Below are 15,032 nucleotides of genomic sequence, written 5' to 3'. Positions count from 1 at the left end.
CCTTCCATCACCCCTATTCCCATTCACTCACCCCCATTCCCATACCATCGTGTCCATCCCATTCCATCACCCCCATTCCCATTCCATCGTGTCCATCCCATTCCATCGTGTTCATTCCCATTCCATTGCTTCCATTCCCATTCCATTGTGTCCATCCCATTCCATCATGTTCATTCCCATTCCATCCTGTTCATTCCCATTCCCTCACCCCCATTCCCATTCCATCGTGTCCATCCCATTCCATTGTGTCCATCCCATTCCATCTCCCCTATTCCCATTCCATCACCCCCATTCCCAGTTCCATCACTTCTATTCCCACACCATCGTGTCCATCCCAGTCCATCACTCCCATTCCCATTTCATCGTGTCCATCCCATTCCATCGTGTTCATTCCCATTCCCTCACCCCCATTCCCATACCATCGTGTCCATCCCATTCCATCGTGTTCATTCCCATTCCATCGCTTCCATTCCCATTCCATCGTGTCCATCCCATTCCATCTCTTCCATTCCCATTCCATCTCTTCCATTCCCATTCCATCGCTTCCATTCCCATCCCATCGTGTCCATCCCATCCCACCCCGCCTCACTCCCGCAGGCTCCCGAAGCCGCTGGCTCCCAGCGCCCGGCCGCGGCGCCGCTCGGGCTCCTCCTCGGAGCTGTCCTCGGTGCTGGAGGCCTCCAGCACCGCCACCAGGGGCGTGAGGGCCGGGGCCGGGGCCGGGCCGCGCCGGGGCCGGGCCGGGGGGGTCTCGGCTGGTGGCAGCTCGGCCAAGAGCTTCTGAGCCTCGGCCTCGTCTCCCGCTTCCCCCCTGCCTCCTATTGCACCTCTTCCTGGTCCTATTCCTCCTATTGCACCTCCTGTTTCTCCTATTGCACCTCTTCCTCGTCTTCCTCCTCTTCCTCGTCCTCTTTCTGCTCCTCTTCCACCTCTTTCTCCTCCTATTCCTTCTCTTCTTTCTCCTCTTCTATCTCTTTCTTCTCTTCCTCCTTCTCCTTCTCTTTCTCCTCCTTCTCTTCCTCCTTTTCCACCTCTTCGTCCTTCTCCTCTTCCACCTCTTCCTCCTCTCCCTTCTCCTCTCCCTTCTCCTCTTTCTCCTATTCCATCTCTTTCTTCTCTTCCTCCTTCTCCTTCTCTTCCTCCTTTTCCACCTCTTCCTCCTCCTTCTCCTCTTCCACCTTTTTCTCCTCTTCCTTTTTGTCTTCCTTCTCCTCTTCCTTCTCTTCCTTCTCCTCCTCCTCCTTTCCCTCCTTTCCCTCCTCTCCTTCCTCTTCCTCCTCCATCACTCTCATCTTCTTCCACCTCTTTCTGGCTCCTCTTGGACTTTGGGCACCTCTCAGAGCTCTTCCTGTCTGGAGATTCCTTTGGGATCTGCCTGTGAGGACACAACGGGAAGGGTCCACCTTGAGGCCACCATGGACACCATCACCCCTAGGACTGCATCTTCCCATCCCACCCCATTGAGCGTCCATAGGGCCGAGCCTTCAGCCTCACCTGACCTGGGTCTTCTTCTTCTTTGTGGCCTCCTGGAGCTCTTGTGCATCACCAGCCATTGAGGTGGGAACACCAGGAATGGGAACACCAGGAGATCCCACTGGAACCAGGAGGAGACCTCATCAGAAGGCCTCATCCCATGGTGTCCAATGAGGGTCTCTATGGTCCCTTTGTGTCCTCCCAACCCCGTTCCCATCATGTTCATCACCTGAGGGACACCAAGGGGTGGCCTTTGGGTCACCATTGGACCCAAATGGGTCCATCATCCATTGGGATCCATGGAGCTTTGGAGCCTTCTGGTGGTCCCCCCTCTCCTGACCCACTTGGGTTGTCCATAGGAGCTGCTTTACCTTCCATGTCTGCATCCAAGGATGGAGAACTCTCCCTTCCCATCTCCTTGTCCTCATCAGGGGCTGGTCCCAAGGTCTTGAGAAGAACCTTTGGGGGTTGTTTGGTCGCAAAAGTCATCTCAAACCTGGGGACAAGGAGAAGACATCGACCAAAAGCCCATCAATGGGGGTCGTGCCCCCATAGAGGGACACGAGGGGCGGATGGACATTGAGGTTCTCCATCCATCCATGCACGTACCCTGGGAAGACAATGACCCGACCAGTGAAGCTCAATGAGACCACAGGAACCGAAGGGGACATTCCCATGTCCAGGAGATGGGGGACCTGCAGTGGGGGAGCCCAAAGGAGGTGGGATGTCCATAAGGAACATGGATGAGCCCAAAGGAGATGGGATGTCCATTATGGACATGGATGAGCCCAAAGGTGGTGGGATGTCCATAAGGGACATGGATGAGCCCAAAGGTGGTGGGATGTCCATAATGGACATGGAGGAACCCAAAGGAGGTAGGATGTCCATAAGGAACATGGAGGAGCCCAAAGGTGGTGGGATGTCCATAAGGAACATGGAGGAGCCCAAAGGTGGTGGGATGTCCATAAGGAACATGGAGGAGCCCAAAGGAGGTGGGATGTCCATAATGGACATGGAGGAGCCCAAAGGAGGTGGGATGTCCATAAGGAACATGGAGGAGCCCAAATGTCCATTATGGACATGGATGAGCCCAAAGGAGGTGGGATGTCCATTACGGACATGGATGAGCCATAATAACCCAACATTGGAGAACCTCAACCCTTGGTCGCCCCATAACCCTCCTCCAGCCCATTCATCTCCATGTCCATTAGACCCCCCCCCAACCCCTCACCTTGGCTCCAGCTTTCTCCAGGCTCTTCTTCCCAACCAGCTCCTCCAGGAAGTGGGAATAGAACCTCACCTCCACCCTCTTGCCTTCGATGAGCAGCACCCCAATGTCCTTGAGGACCAAGGCCACCGTCTCCCCCTTGCCAAGGCAATAGGAGAGCTGGGACATGGTGCCTTGGATGCAACGTTCCACCTTCTGTCGCCACATGGAGATGGATGAGGCCACCTTGGAGTATTTGAGGGGCTCCACCTCCTTGTTGCCTTGAAGAACCAGAGGAGAACAATGATGGTCAACCCCATTGGAGGCATCTCCAATGGTCCATCATTGCATGACCCATCAAAACCCATTTATGGACCTTCTATGGTAGAAGAAGCATCTCCAAGGCCAGGATGGGGTGAGATGTTGGTGGGACCAACCCAAGGGTTAAGCCAGCATCTTACCAGGTAGGTAGAGCTTGTTGTCCATCAGGTTGTGGACCAGAGCCAGGTTCCTGGCCAAGGAGAAGGTGGGTCTTTGGATGGTCACAAGCTCATCTCCAACCCGGACCTCTTCATGGACAACATCCAAGGTGCCCAGTGAAGGAATCCGGACCCCCTGTGATTGGAGGAGAAGGGTGGAAGGGGTGAGGAGCAGCCAATGGGAGAGCTGGAGATGGCCATGACCAAGGATGGGGCTTCTGGTCAATGGGAGGGAACCACTGAGGAGGAGATGTTGGGTCCTTCATCACAAAAGGAGACCAGGTGGAAGCACCTTGAAGTCAACTAAAGGGAAAGGAGGGACATGGGTGCTCCATGGGCGCTCCATGGGTGCTCCATAAGGACCTTGTGCTGCAGGAGCTGCTCTTGGATGTAGCTGGACACGGCGTCCCAGATGGTGGCTCGCTCTGGAAAGCGATAGGAAAGCGGGTTATGGTCCATGGCCAGCAGCACCCAAGCCAACATCATCATCATCATTCCATCATCACCATCATCATCCCATTATCACCATCATCATCCCATCATCATCATCATCATCTTTTCATCAGCACCATCATTCCAGCATCACCATCATTCTATTATCATCATCACCATCATCATCACCATCAACATCATCACATCATCATCCCATCATCACCATCATCATCATCATCATCACCATCATCATCCCATCATCATCATCATCACCATCATCATCCCATCACCATCATCATCCCATCATCATCATCATTATCATCATCACCATCATCATCCCATCATCATCACCATCATCATCCCATCATCATCACCATCCTGTCATCATCACATCACCATCATCATTACCATCATCATCCCATCACCATCATCATCCCATGACCATCATCATCCCATCATTATCATCATCACCATCATCATCACATCACCATCATCATCACCATCATCATCCCATCATCATTATCATCCCGTCATCATCATCATTATCACCATCATCATCCCATCATCATCATCCCATCATCATCACCATCATCCCATTATCATCACCATCATCATATCACCATCACCATCATCACCATCCCATCATCATCCCATCATCACCATCATCATCCCATCGTCATCACCGCCATCATCATCAAATCACCATCACCATCATCACCATCATTCCATCATCGCCATCATCATCCCATCATAATCACCATCATCATCTCCATTATCATCACATCACCATCATCATCACCATCATCATCATCTCCATTATCATCACATCACCATTATCATCACCATCATCATTATCCCCCCATCACCACCATCACCACCATCCCACCATCCCCATCATCCCCAGATCTCCATCTCCACCACCACACCCGCCGATGGCCACCCCACGGCTGGGGGGTACCTTCAGCGCTGATGGTGGTCACCAGGAAGGTGTCCTGCTCCCCATCCCAGAACTCCATGATCTCGCTTCGCTTCCATGCGGGACCTTCACCTCGAGCTCCTCCAATGGGGTCCTCTCCTCTCCCCCCCCCCCCCGACCCCAGAGAGCGGCCATTGTGACATCACGGTGACGTGGCCACCGCTGGTTGGCTGAGGTGGGGCGGCTTCCTCCATGGAACCATGGAATCACATGGACACGTGGAGATACAGGATCATGGAAACGTGGAATCCTGGAATCATGATCCTAAACCTGATCATGATCCTCATCCTAACCCCCAATTCCCAACCCCATATCCCCCCCATATCCCATTCCCATTTCCCCCCCCCATGGATCCCTATGTGTCCTTATGGATCCCACTCCATCCCCCCCTCCCCCCACCATGTATCCCTATGGATCCCTATAGATATTCCCCCCCCCATTCGCCACCCCCCGATTCCCTATATCCCCCCCAAATGTATTCCTATAGAACCCCCCCCAATATATCCCTATAGATCCCCCCCCCCATGTATCCTACGGACCCCCCCAGTATAGCCCTATGGATCCCCTCCATGTATCCCTACGGACACCCCCCCAATATATTCCTATGGATTCCCCCCCCTTCATGTATCCCTATGGACACCCCCATCCCCCCCCGCCGCCCGAATGTATCCCTATGGACCACCCCCCACCAATATATCCCTATAGATTTCCCCCCCTCCATGTATCCCTACGGAACACCCCCCCCAATATATCCCTATGGATTCTGCCCCCCTTCATGTATCTGTATAGACACCCCAATTCCCTCCCTCCACCGAATGTATCCCTATGGATCCCTTCCCCCAAGGAACCCTATGGATCCCAAACCCCCACCCCCACCTCTGCGGAGCCCTACGGATCCCCCTCCCACCATAGATCCCTATGGATTCCCCCTCCCCAATGTATCCCTATGGGGATCCCCCCAATTCACGACACCGCATCCCCTCCCCCATGTGGGAAAAGCCACTTTATTGCCCCCCCCCATTGAGGAAAGGGGGGAGGGAAGGGAGGAGGGAAAAGGGGCGGAGCAAGACGAGGCCCCGCCCCCCTCCACTGGAAGCGCTGCGATTGGTCGGGACCAAAAAGGGGGCGGGGTTTGTGCTTAGAAGGCCCCGCCCCCTTGCGGCGGCGGGCGGGGTTATTGCTCTCGATTGACATGGCCATGCCTCCCCTCGGGAATGTGGCCTCCCCATTGGCTGGAGGGGCGGGGACAGAGGCGGGGCTTGGAGAGGGAGGGGCGGGGCTCATGCGGGAGGCAGCCAATGGGAGGCGAGGGGCGGGGCCTACGGCGGCACCGCCCCCCCCAGCAGGGTGTCGAGCTCCTGTAGGGTCGCGGGGCTGAGGTTGGGCAGGACCTGGGGGGACAATGGGGACATCAATGGGGACGTAAGGGACCCCAATGGGATCCCAATGACCCAGTGGGACCCCAGTGACCCAATGGCACCCCAATGACCCAACGGGACTCCAATAACCGAACAGGGACTCAATGACCCAATGGGGACCCCAATGACCCAATGGGGAGCCCAATATCCAATGGGGACATCAATAACCCAGTGTGGACCTCAATGACCCAATGGGTATGCCAATGACCCAATGGGACCTCAATGACCCAATGGGACCCCAATGACCCAACAGGCACCTCAATGACCCAATGGGGATGCCAATGACCCAATAGGACCCCAACGACACAATGGGGACCTCGGTGACCCAATGGAGACCCCAAAGACCCAATGGGCACCCCAATGACCCAACAGGGACCCCAATATCCAATGGGGACGTCAATAACCCAATGCGGGCCTCAATGACCCAATGGGGACCTCAATGACCCAGTGGGACTCCAATGACCCAATGAGACCTCAATGACCCAATGGGACCTCAATGACCCAACAGGGATCCCAATGACCCAGTAGGGGCCTCAATATCCAATGGGGACACCAATAACCCAATGTGGCCCTCAATGACCCAGTGGGAACCTAATGACCCGGTGGGGACCTCAATGACCCACTGGGGACCCCAGTATCCAATGGGGACCTCAATGACACAATGGGGACCCCAATATCCCAATGGGGACGTCAATGACCCAGCGGGACCCCAAGAACCCAATAGGGACCTCAATAACCCAATGGGGATGCCAATGACCCAGTGGGGACCCCATGACCCAGTGGCGACCCCAGTGACCCAATGGGGATGCCAATGACCGACTGGGACCTCAATGACCCAATGGGACTCCAAAGACGCAACAGGGACCCCAATGACCCAATGGGGATGCCAATGACCCAATGGGGGCCCAAACGACCCAATGGGACCCCAATGACCCAACAGGGACCCCAATATCCAATGTGGACCCCAATGATCCAATGGGGACCCCAATGACCCAGTGTGAACCTCAATGACCCAATGGGGACCCCAATATCTCAATGGGGACCTCAATGACCCAATGGGACCCCAATAACCCAATGAAGACCCCAATGACCCAATGTAGACCCCAATGACCTAATGGGGACCCCAATGACCCAATGGGACCTCAATAACCCAATGAAGACCCCAATGACCCAATGTAGACCCCAATGACCCAATGGGGACCCCAATGACCCAATGGGACCCCAATGTCTCCCCTCACCTGCAGGGCCTGGAGCTGCTCCTGCAACATTTGGGGGGTCTCAGCCCCCACCAGCACCGAGCTGACGCCCTCGGCCCGCAGGGACCAGGCTGGGGACACACCCCGGGACACACGTGTCACCCCATAGACCCCCATAGACCCCATAGACCCAATGGCCCATGTCTCATATCCCATGCCCCATATCCTCCTATCCCATATGCTCATATCCCATGCCCCATCTCCCATACCCCACACCCAGTATCCCATACCCCATATCCCATACCCCGTATCCCATAATACTCACCAATGCCCAACTGGGACACGGAGCAGCCCGAGCGTTGGGCCAATTGCTGCAGGTCCCCAACCTTCAGTGGCTGCCTGCGCCCTATAGCCTGGGGACATGGGATATGGGGTATGGGATATGGGGTATGGGATATGGGGTGTGGGGTGTGGGATATGGGGTGTGGGATATGGGGACATGGGGATATGGGGACACACAGACCCACCTTGCCTATGGGGCGCCCATGGGGCAGCGGCTCCTCCTCTAGGGCAGGGCCAGGGGCCACCGGGGACCAAGTGACAGCACCCAGGCCTGGGGGACACCGGGGTGACCCCCTGCCCCAGAGCACCCACCCCATAGACCCCTATGGACACCTATGGGTGCCCGCAACCCATTGATCCTGATAGGCGCCCATTGACCCCCATAGACCCCCATTGACCCCAATAGACACTCATAGACCCCCAGTGACCTCCATAGACCCCCATAGACACCCACAGACACCCCATTGACACGCACAGACACCCCATAGACCCCCATAAACACTCCATAGACCCCCATAGACACCCCACAGACCCCCACAGACCCCATTGACCCCAATAGACACTCATAGACCCCCACTGATCTCCATAGACTCCCATAGACCCCCACAGACCCCCACTGACCTCCATAGACCCCCCATAGACACCCCATAGACACCGCATAGACCCCCATTGACCCCCATAGACCCCCATAGACACTCATAGACCCCCATTGACCCCCATAGACCCCCATAGACCCCCCACAGACCCCCATAGACCCCCCCACAGACCCCCATAGACACCCCATAGATACCCATAGCCCCCCATAGCCCCCCATAGCCCCCCCCCGCACCGAGCTGCCGGAAGAGGCGGGGCTCCGGCAGAAGCTCCGCCCACTGGCACACGGGGGCCACCAGGTTGAACTGACGGGCAACAGCGAACGTGTCCTGGGGGGGAGACCACGTCCCACATCCCATAATAGCCCGTACCCCATATCGCGATACCCCATATCCCTTGTCCCATACCTCATATCCCATATCGTGATATCCTATACCCCATACACCATATTCTATATCGCGATATCCTCTATTCCCTATCCCATACCCCATATCCCATATTGCAATATCCCATACCCCATATCCTATATCCCAAACCCCATATCCCATATCGCAATACCCCATACCCCATATCCCATATCGCAATACCCCATATCCCATACCCCATACCCCATATCCCGTGTCACGATATCCCATATCCCATACCCCACATCCCATATCGTGATATCCCATATCCCATACTCCATATTCTATATCACGATATCCCCTATCCCATACCCCATATCCCATATCTCATACTCTATATCCCATATTGCAATATCCCATACCCAATATCCCATATTGCGACATCCCATACCCCATATCCCATATCATGATATCCCATATCTCATACCCCATATTCTACATCACAATATCCCCTAACCCATAACCCATATCCCATATCCCATATCGCGATACCCCATACCCCATATCACGATATCCACGCCCCCTCGCCCTGTCCCTACCATGACGTCACCAGGCGCGCCCCCCGCCGTGCCCCAGTACAGAGCCAGTCCCCGGTCGATGACGTCACTCATGACGCGCACCAGCTCTGCGGGGGGAGGGGCAGGGCGGTCACTCGGAGCCCCATTGATGGCAATGAGGGGGGGGGATAGCGCGATATGGGGTACGGGATATGGGAGGACCCAGGGGAGCTATGGGGGGGTCTATGGATACTATCGGGGTCTATGGGGGTCTATGGGGGGGTCTATGGGTGCTATGGGGTGTCTATGGGGTACCTATGGGGTCTCTATGGGGGTTTATGGGGGTCTATGGGGTGTCTATGGGGTGTCTATGGGGGTCTATGGGTGCTATGGGGTGCTAATGGGTGTCTATGGGTGTTTGTGGAGGTCTATGGGTGCTATGAGGTGTCTATGGGGTCTCTATGGGTGCTATGGGGTGTCTGCGCGGTGTCTATGGGGTGTCTAGGGGTGCTAATGGGTGTCTATGGGGTGTCTATGGGGTATCTATGGGTCTCTATGGGGGTTTATGGGTGTCTATGAGGTCTCTATGGGTACTATGGGGTGTCTATGGGGGTCTATGGGGTGTCTATGAGGTCTCTATGGGTGCTAATGGGTGTCTATGGGGTGTCTATGGGTGCTGTGGGGTGTCTATAGGGTCTCTATGGGTGCTAATGGGTGTCTATGGGTCTCTATGGGTGCTAATGGGTGTCTATTGGTCTCTATGGGTGTCTATGGGGGTCTGTGGGTACCTTCCAGCCGCAGGAGGCGCAGGGTCGGGTCAAGCCCTGTGGGGCAAAGCAGAGACACGTGAGGGGGCGTGGCCTGAGGGGGGGTGGCCTCAGGGGAGGGGGCGTGGCCTGGGATGGAGTGGGCGGGGTCAAGCGAGGGGAGTGGTTTATGGGGAGGGGGCGTGGCCTCACCTTCGGTGTGGGCGGGGCCTGGGCGGGGCCCGGCGAAGATGACGTCAACATAGTCGAGCTGCAGCCGCTGGAGCGACCCACAGAGGCCTGGAGACCCATAGAGTGCCCCATAGCGCTGCCCCATAGCATCCCCTGCCCCATAGAGTGCCCCATAGCGCTGCCCCATAGCATCCCCTGCCCCATAGAGTGCCCCATAGCGCTGCCCTATAGCATCCCCCGCCCCATAGCGCTGCTCTATAGCATCCCCTGCCCCATAGAGCTGCCCCACAGAGCTGCCCCGTAGTGCTGGCTCATAGTGCTGCCCCATAGCGCTGCCCTATAGCACTGTCCCATAGTGCTGACCCATAGCGCTGCCCTATAGACCTGCCCCATAGAGTTGCCCCATAGTGCTGACCCATAGCTCTGCCCTATAGCACTGCCCCATAGACCTGCCCCATAGAGCTGCCCCATAGTGCTGACCCATAGTACTGCCCCATAGCATCCCCTGCCCCATAGCACTACCCTATAGCGCTGCCCCATAGCAACCCCTGCTCCATACAACTGCCCCATAGTGCTGCCCCATAGCATTGACCCATAGTATTGCCCTATGGAGCTGCCCTATAGCACCCCACTGACCCATAGCACTGACCCATAGCATCCCCTGCCCCACAACTCACCCTCCAGGACTTGCTTCCGTGAGAGGCTCCGGTCAGCACTTGTGGGGCAGAGATGGTGTCACCCCACAGCTGCCCCACGGCGACCCCCTCCTGCCCCATAGCTCCCCTTGTGCCCCATAGCCCCCCTCCTGCCCCATAGCTCCCCTTGTGCCCCATAGCCCCCCTCCTGCCCCATAGCTCCCCTTGTGCCCCATAGCCCCCCTTGTGCCCCACAGCCCCCCCTCCTGCCCCATAGCTCCCCTTGTGCCCCATAGACCCCTCAGTGCATTGTGGGTACTTACTGCCCCCCCCAGAAGACCCTCGTCGTGATGACATAACTGGAGCGTCTGGGGGGGGGGGAGCGGAGTCAGTGCCCCATAGCGCCCCATAGACACCCCATAGACACACCCCCATCATCCCATAGGTACATCCCCTCACCCCCCAACAACCCCCACAGCATCCTCCATCACCCCATGGTGCCCCATAGCACCTGTAATGACCCCCCATCATCCCCCATCACCCCCCCTTGCCCTCTAACACTCACATAGACCCCCCATAGACACCCCTCATCACCCCATAGACCCCCCATCACCCCATAGCACCCCATAGCACTCATAGGGACCCCATAGACCCCCTCCATCACCCCATAGCACCCATAGAGACCCCCCCCATCACCTCATAGCACCCTATAGGGACCCCCCCATCACCTCATAGCACTCCATAGGGACCCCATAGACCCCCCCCGTCACCCCATAGCACCCATAGAGACCCCCCCCGTCACCTATAGCACCCATAGAGATCACCCCATTACCCCATCGCACCCCATAGGGACCCCATAGACCCCCTCCATCACCCCATAGAAGCCCCCATAGATCCCCCATCACCCCACAGCACCCCATAGCACCCATAGGGACCCCCCACCTCCATCCTTTGCTCTTCAGGACGTTGCCCAGCAGCTTCTCAGCCCTATGTGGGGGGGAGACGATACCATTGGGGGGTCATGGGAGGGGGGGAAGGGGCATAATGGGCCCCTATGGGCAAGGGGGGGGGGTACTTGGGGGGTCCATAGAGGGGATTTGGGGTGTCCCCCCCCATCACTTGGTACCTTCCCGAGGCCTCGGTGACGTCGAAGAGGGTGATGCCGCTGTCATAGGCCGCGGTCAGCACCTTGGACAGAGCCATAGGGGTGGTACCATTGGGGGCTATGGGGGGTACCATGGGGGGCTATGGGGGGTGGTACCATGGGGGGTTATGGGGGGTGGTACCATTGGGGGTTATGGGGGGGTCTTACCTCATCAGAGATCCCCTCCCCAAATGTCCCCCGGGTGCCTGGGGGGCAGAAACGCCATTGACCCATATTGAGACCCCCATTGACTCCCCATTCACCTCATTGACCCCCCACTGCCCCCCATTGCCCCACCTTGACCCTCCCATTGTCCCCCCATTATCCCCATTACCCCCCATTCCCCCCATTACCCCCATTGCCCCCATTGCCCCCATTGCCCCCCATTATCCCCGTTACCTCCCATTGCCCCTATTACCCCCGTAGCCCCCATTGCCCCCACTGCCCCCATTGCCCCTATTGCCCCCATTGCCCCCCATTGCCCCTATTACCCCCATTGCCCCCATTGCCCCCCATTGCCCCCATTGCCCCTATTGCCCCCATTACCCCCCATTGCCCCCCATTGCCCCCATTGCCCCCCATTGCCCCAAGCCCCGCCCCTCACCCAGCCCGAGGCACGAGACCCGCAGCCCGGACCGGCCCAATGTCCTTGGCGGGGGGGGGGGAAGAGGGAGGTCACGTGGGGTCATTCGCGTGAGTGTCCCCCCCCCTCCTCCCCCCACCAAGGGACCCGGATGTTCCCTCCCAATAGGGACTCAGGACCCCCCCATAGGGACCCAGGACCCCCCCCATAGAGACTAAGGGCCCCCAAAGGGACCCAGTTATTGGGTGCTCCCCCCATAGGGACACAGTGACCCTCCAATGGACCCAGGCCCCCCCCAGAGGGACACAAGGACCCCCAATAGGGACTCAGGGAGCCCCAATAGGGACCCAGGACCCCCCAAAGGGACACAGGGACCCCCCCATAGGGACTAAGGGCCCCCAAAGGGACAGAGGGACCACCCCAATGGACCCGGCCCCCCCAAAGGGACACAGGGACACTCCATAGGGACAGAAGGACACCCAAAGGGACCCGGATGTTGGGGTGCCCCCCCCTCCCCCCCCCCCCCAAGGACACATGGACCCCCCAGAGGGACTAAAGGACCACCTAAATGGATTCACGGACCCCAAAGCGACCCCCCAATGGACCCAGGGACCCCCCCAAAGGGACCCGGATATTGGGGTACCCCTCCCCACCCCCCAAAATGAACCCATTTCCCCCCCCCCATACCCTCCCCCATGTACCGGTACTTCATTCCAGGCCCCGGGGCCGCTCCGGGGGAGTCCCTCCTTGGAGCCTCCGCTGCACCCCCCCTCCCTCCATCGCCCCCCCCTCCCCTTCCTCCTCCCCCCCCTCCCCTTTGCTGCCCCCCTTTCCCTCCCCCTCGGGGGGGTCCCCCTCCTCCTCCTCCTCCTCCTGCCCCCCCCCCCCCCCCCGCTTCCCGCCCCACCCCCCCGCAGGCTCTGCTCGGTGCAGGCGATGGAGACCTGCATGGGGGGGGCCCTGAGGAGGAAGAGGAAGGAGGAAGAGGAAGGGGAAAGGGGGGGGGGGGGGAAAGGGCGGGCGCTGGGACCCAGGAGCGGCGCCGGCCACGAGGGGGGGACCCTGGAGGCCGCGCGAAACAGGCCACGCCCCCCCGGCTGACGTCACCCCACTTCATTTGCATACGGGGCTCCACCAGCCGCGCCGGTTGCACACGAGGCGCAGCCGGGGTTATTTGCATACGGGGCTCCGCCCACCCGGGGGTTATTTGCATACGCGGCTCCGCCCCCTGCCGGCAGGGAAGGAGGGGGGAGAGCGGAGGGATGGGTTCTGTTGGGGGATATGGGGGGATATAGGGGGATATAGGGGGTATGGGGGGATGTAGGGGGGTTATGGGGATATGGGGGCATATAGGGGGATATGGGGATATGTGGGATATGGGGGATAGGGGATATGGGGGGACATGGGGCGATATGGGAGGACATGGGGATATGGGGGGATATAGGGGGATAGGGGGACATAGGGGTATGGGGCATATAGGGGGATATGGGGATATGGGGTATATGGGGATATGGGGGGATATGGGGGGATATAGGGGGCTATGGGGATATGGGGGGATATAGGGGGTTATGGGGATATAGGGGGATATGGGGGGATATAGGGGGACATGGGGATATGGGGACATGGGGGGATATGGGGACATGGGGATATGAGGGGATATAGGGGGATATGAGGAGATATAGGGGGATATGGGGGGGATATGGGGGGATATGGGGGATATGGGGACATGGGGCGACATGGGGATATGGGGATATAGGGCGACATGGGGAGATACGGGGGGGGGTGTCCCCAAATCCTGCCCCACTTGCAGCAGCAACAACCAGTCTTTATTGTCACGTTTTGGGGTCCCCAAAAGAGGGGACAAAGAGGGGGGACACAAGCTCTTGGGGGGAGGTTGGGAGGGGACCCCCAAGTTTTGGGGTGTCCCCCCCCGCATTTCAGATACCTAAAGGGGGGCCCCTATGGTGTGGGTCCCCATTTTGGGCTCCCCCGTTACCCCATGGGGGTCTCCCCATCCATATACCTAAAGGGGGGATCCCCACTTTGGACCCCCCATTACAATATGGGGGGGGGGGCACCCACTCTTGGGCTCACCCAATACAATAGGTGGGGTCCCCCCACTTCGGACTCCCCCATTATCCTATGGGGGGGATCTCAATACAATGGGTGGGGGACACCCACTTAGGGGTCCCTCATTACCCTATAGGGGGGTTCCCACATTGGGCTCCCCCATTACCCTATGGGGGGATCCCAATACAGTGGATGGGGGACCCCCTCTTGGGCTCCCCCATTACCCTATGGGGGGATCCCAATACAGTGGGTGGGGGACCCCCTCTTGGGCTCCCCCATTACCCTGTAGGGGGTTCCCCACATTGGCCTCCCCCATTACCCTATGGGGGGATCCCAATACAATGGGTGGGGGACACCCACTTTGGGCTCCCCCATTACTCCATGGGGGGGATCCCAATACAATGGGGGGGGGAATCCCCTCTTGGGCTCCCCCATTACCCTATGGGGGGGTCTCCCCCATCCATATACCTAAATGGAGGGTCCCCATTCGGACACCCCCATTACCCTATAGGGGGCTCCCCCCCACATTGGCCTCCCCCATTAACCTATGGGGGGGTCCCAATACATTGGGGGGGTTCTCCTCTTGGAGTCCTCCATTACCCTATAGGGGGCTTCCCCCAACATTGGCCTCTCCCATTACCCTA

At 58.1% G+C, this 15,032-nt stretch overlaps 1 protein-coding gene across 3 annotated transcripts; it reads right to left on the bottom strand.

Annotated features, from left to right (window-relative positions):
• Window positions 1–5,550: 5,550 nt before the first annotated feature.
• On the bottom strand, window positions 5,551–13,395 carry LOC115602929 (voltage-gated potassium channel subunit beta-3-like). Of its 3 annotated transcripts, XM_030474368.2 has the most exons (15): window positions 13,020–13,395; window positions 12,340–12,383; window positions 11,904–11,941; window positions 11,718–11,779; window positions 11,534–11,578; window positions 10,915–10,959; window positions 10,634–10,671; window positions 9,978–10,064; window positions 9,807–9,842; window positions 9,061–9,146; window positions 8,353–8,446; window positions 7,709–7,794; window positions 7,507–7,594; window positions 7,224–7,312; window positions 5,551–5,958 (listed from the first exon to the last, which is right to left on the bottom strand). In XM_030474368.2, the coding sequence occupies exons 1-15, from the start codon at window positions 13,028–13,030 to the stop codon at window positions 5,887–5,889; spliced, it is 921 nt and encodes a 306-aa protein (XP_030330228.1). In that variant the 5' UTR covers window positions 13,031–13,395; the 3' UTR covers window positions 5,551–5,886. The 3 variants fall into 3 exon arrangements, with proteins under 3 accessions (XP_030330228.1, XP_030330229.1, XP_030330230.1); XM_030474369.2 differs by lacking the exon at window positions 9,807–9,842; XM_030474370.2 differs by lacking the exon at window positions 9,807–9,842 and having other exon boundaries at window positions 8,353–8,422.
• Between the last annotated feature and the right edge of the window lie 1,637 nt (window positions 13,396–15,032).

The sequence above is a fragment of the Strigops habroptila genome, unplaced genomic scaffold (assembly GCF_004027225.2).
Source record: "Strigops habroptila isolate Jane unplaced genomic scaffold, bStrHab1.2.pri NW_022045585.1_ctg1, whole genome shotgun sequence".
NCBI lineage: Eukaryota > Metazoa > Chordata > Aves > Psittaciformes > Psittacidae > Strigops > Strigops habroptila.
This window is presented reverse-complemented; position numbering and strand designations above follow the sequence as displayed.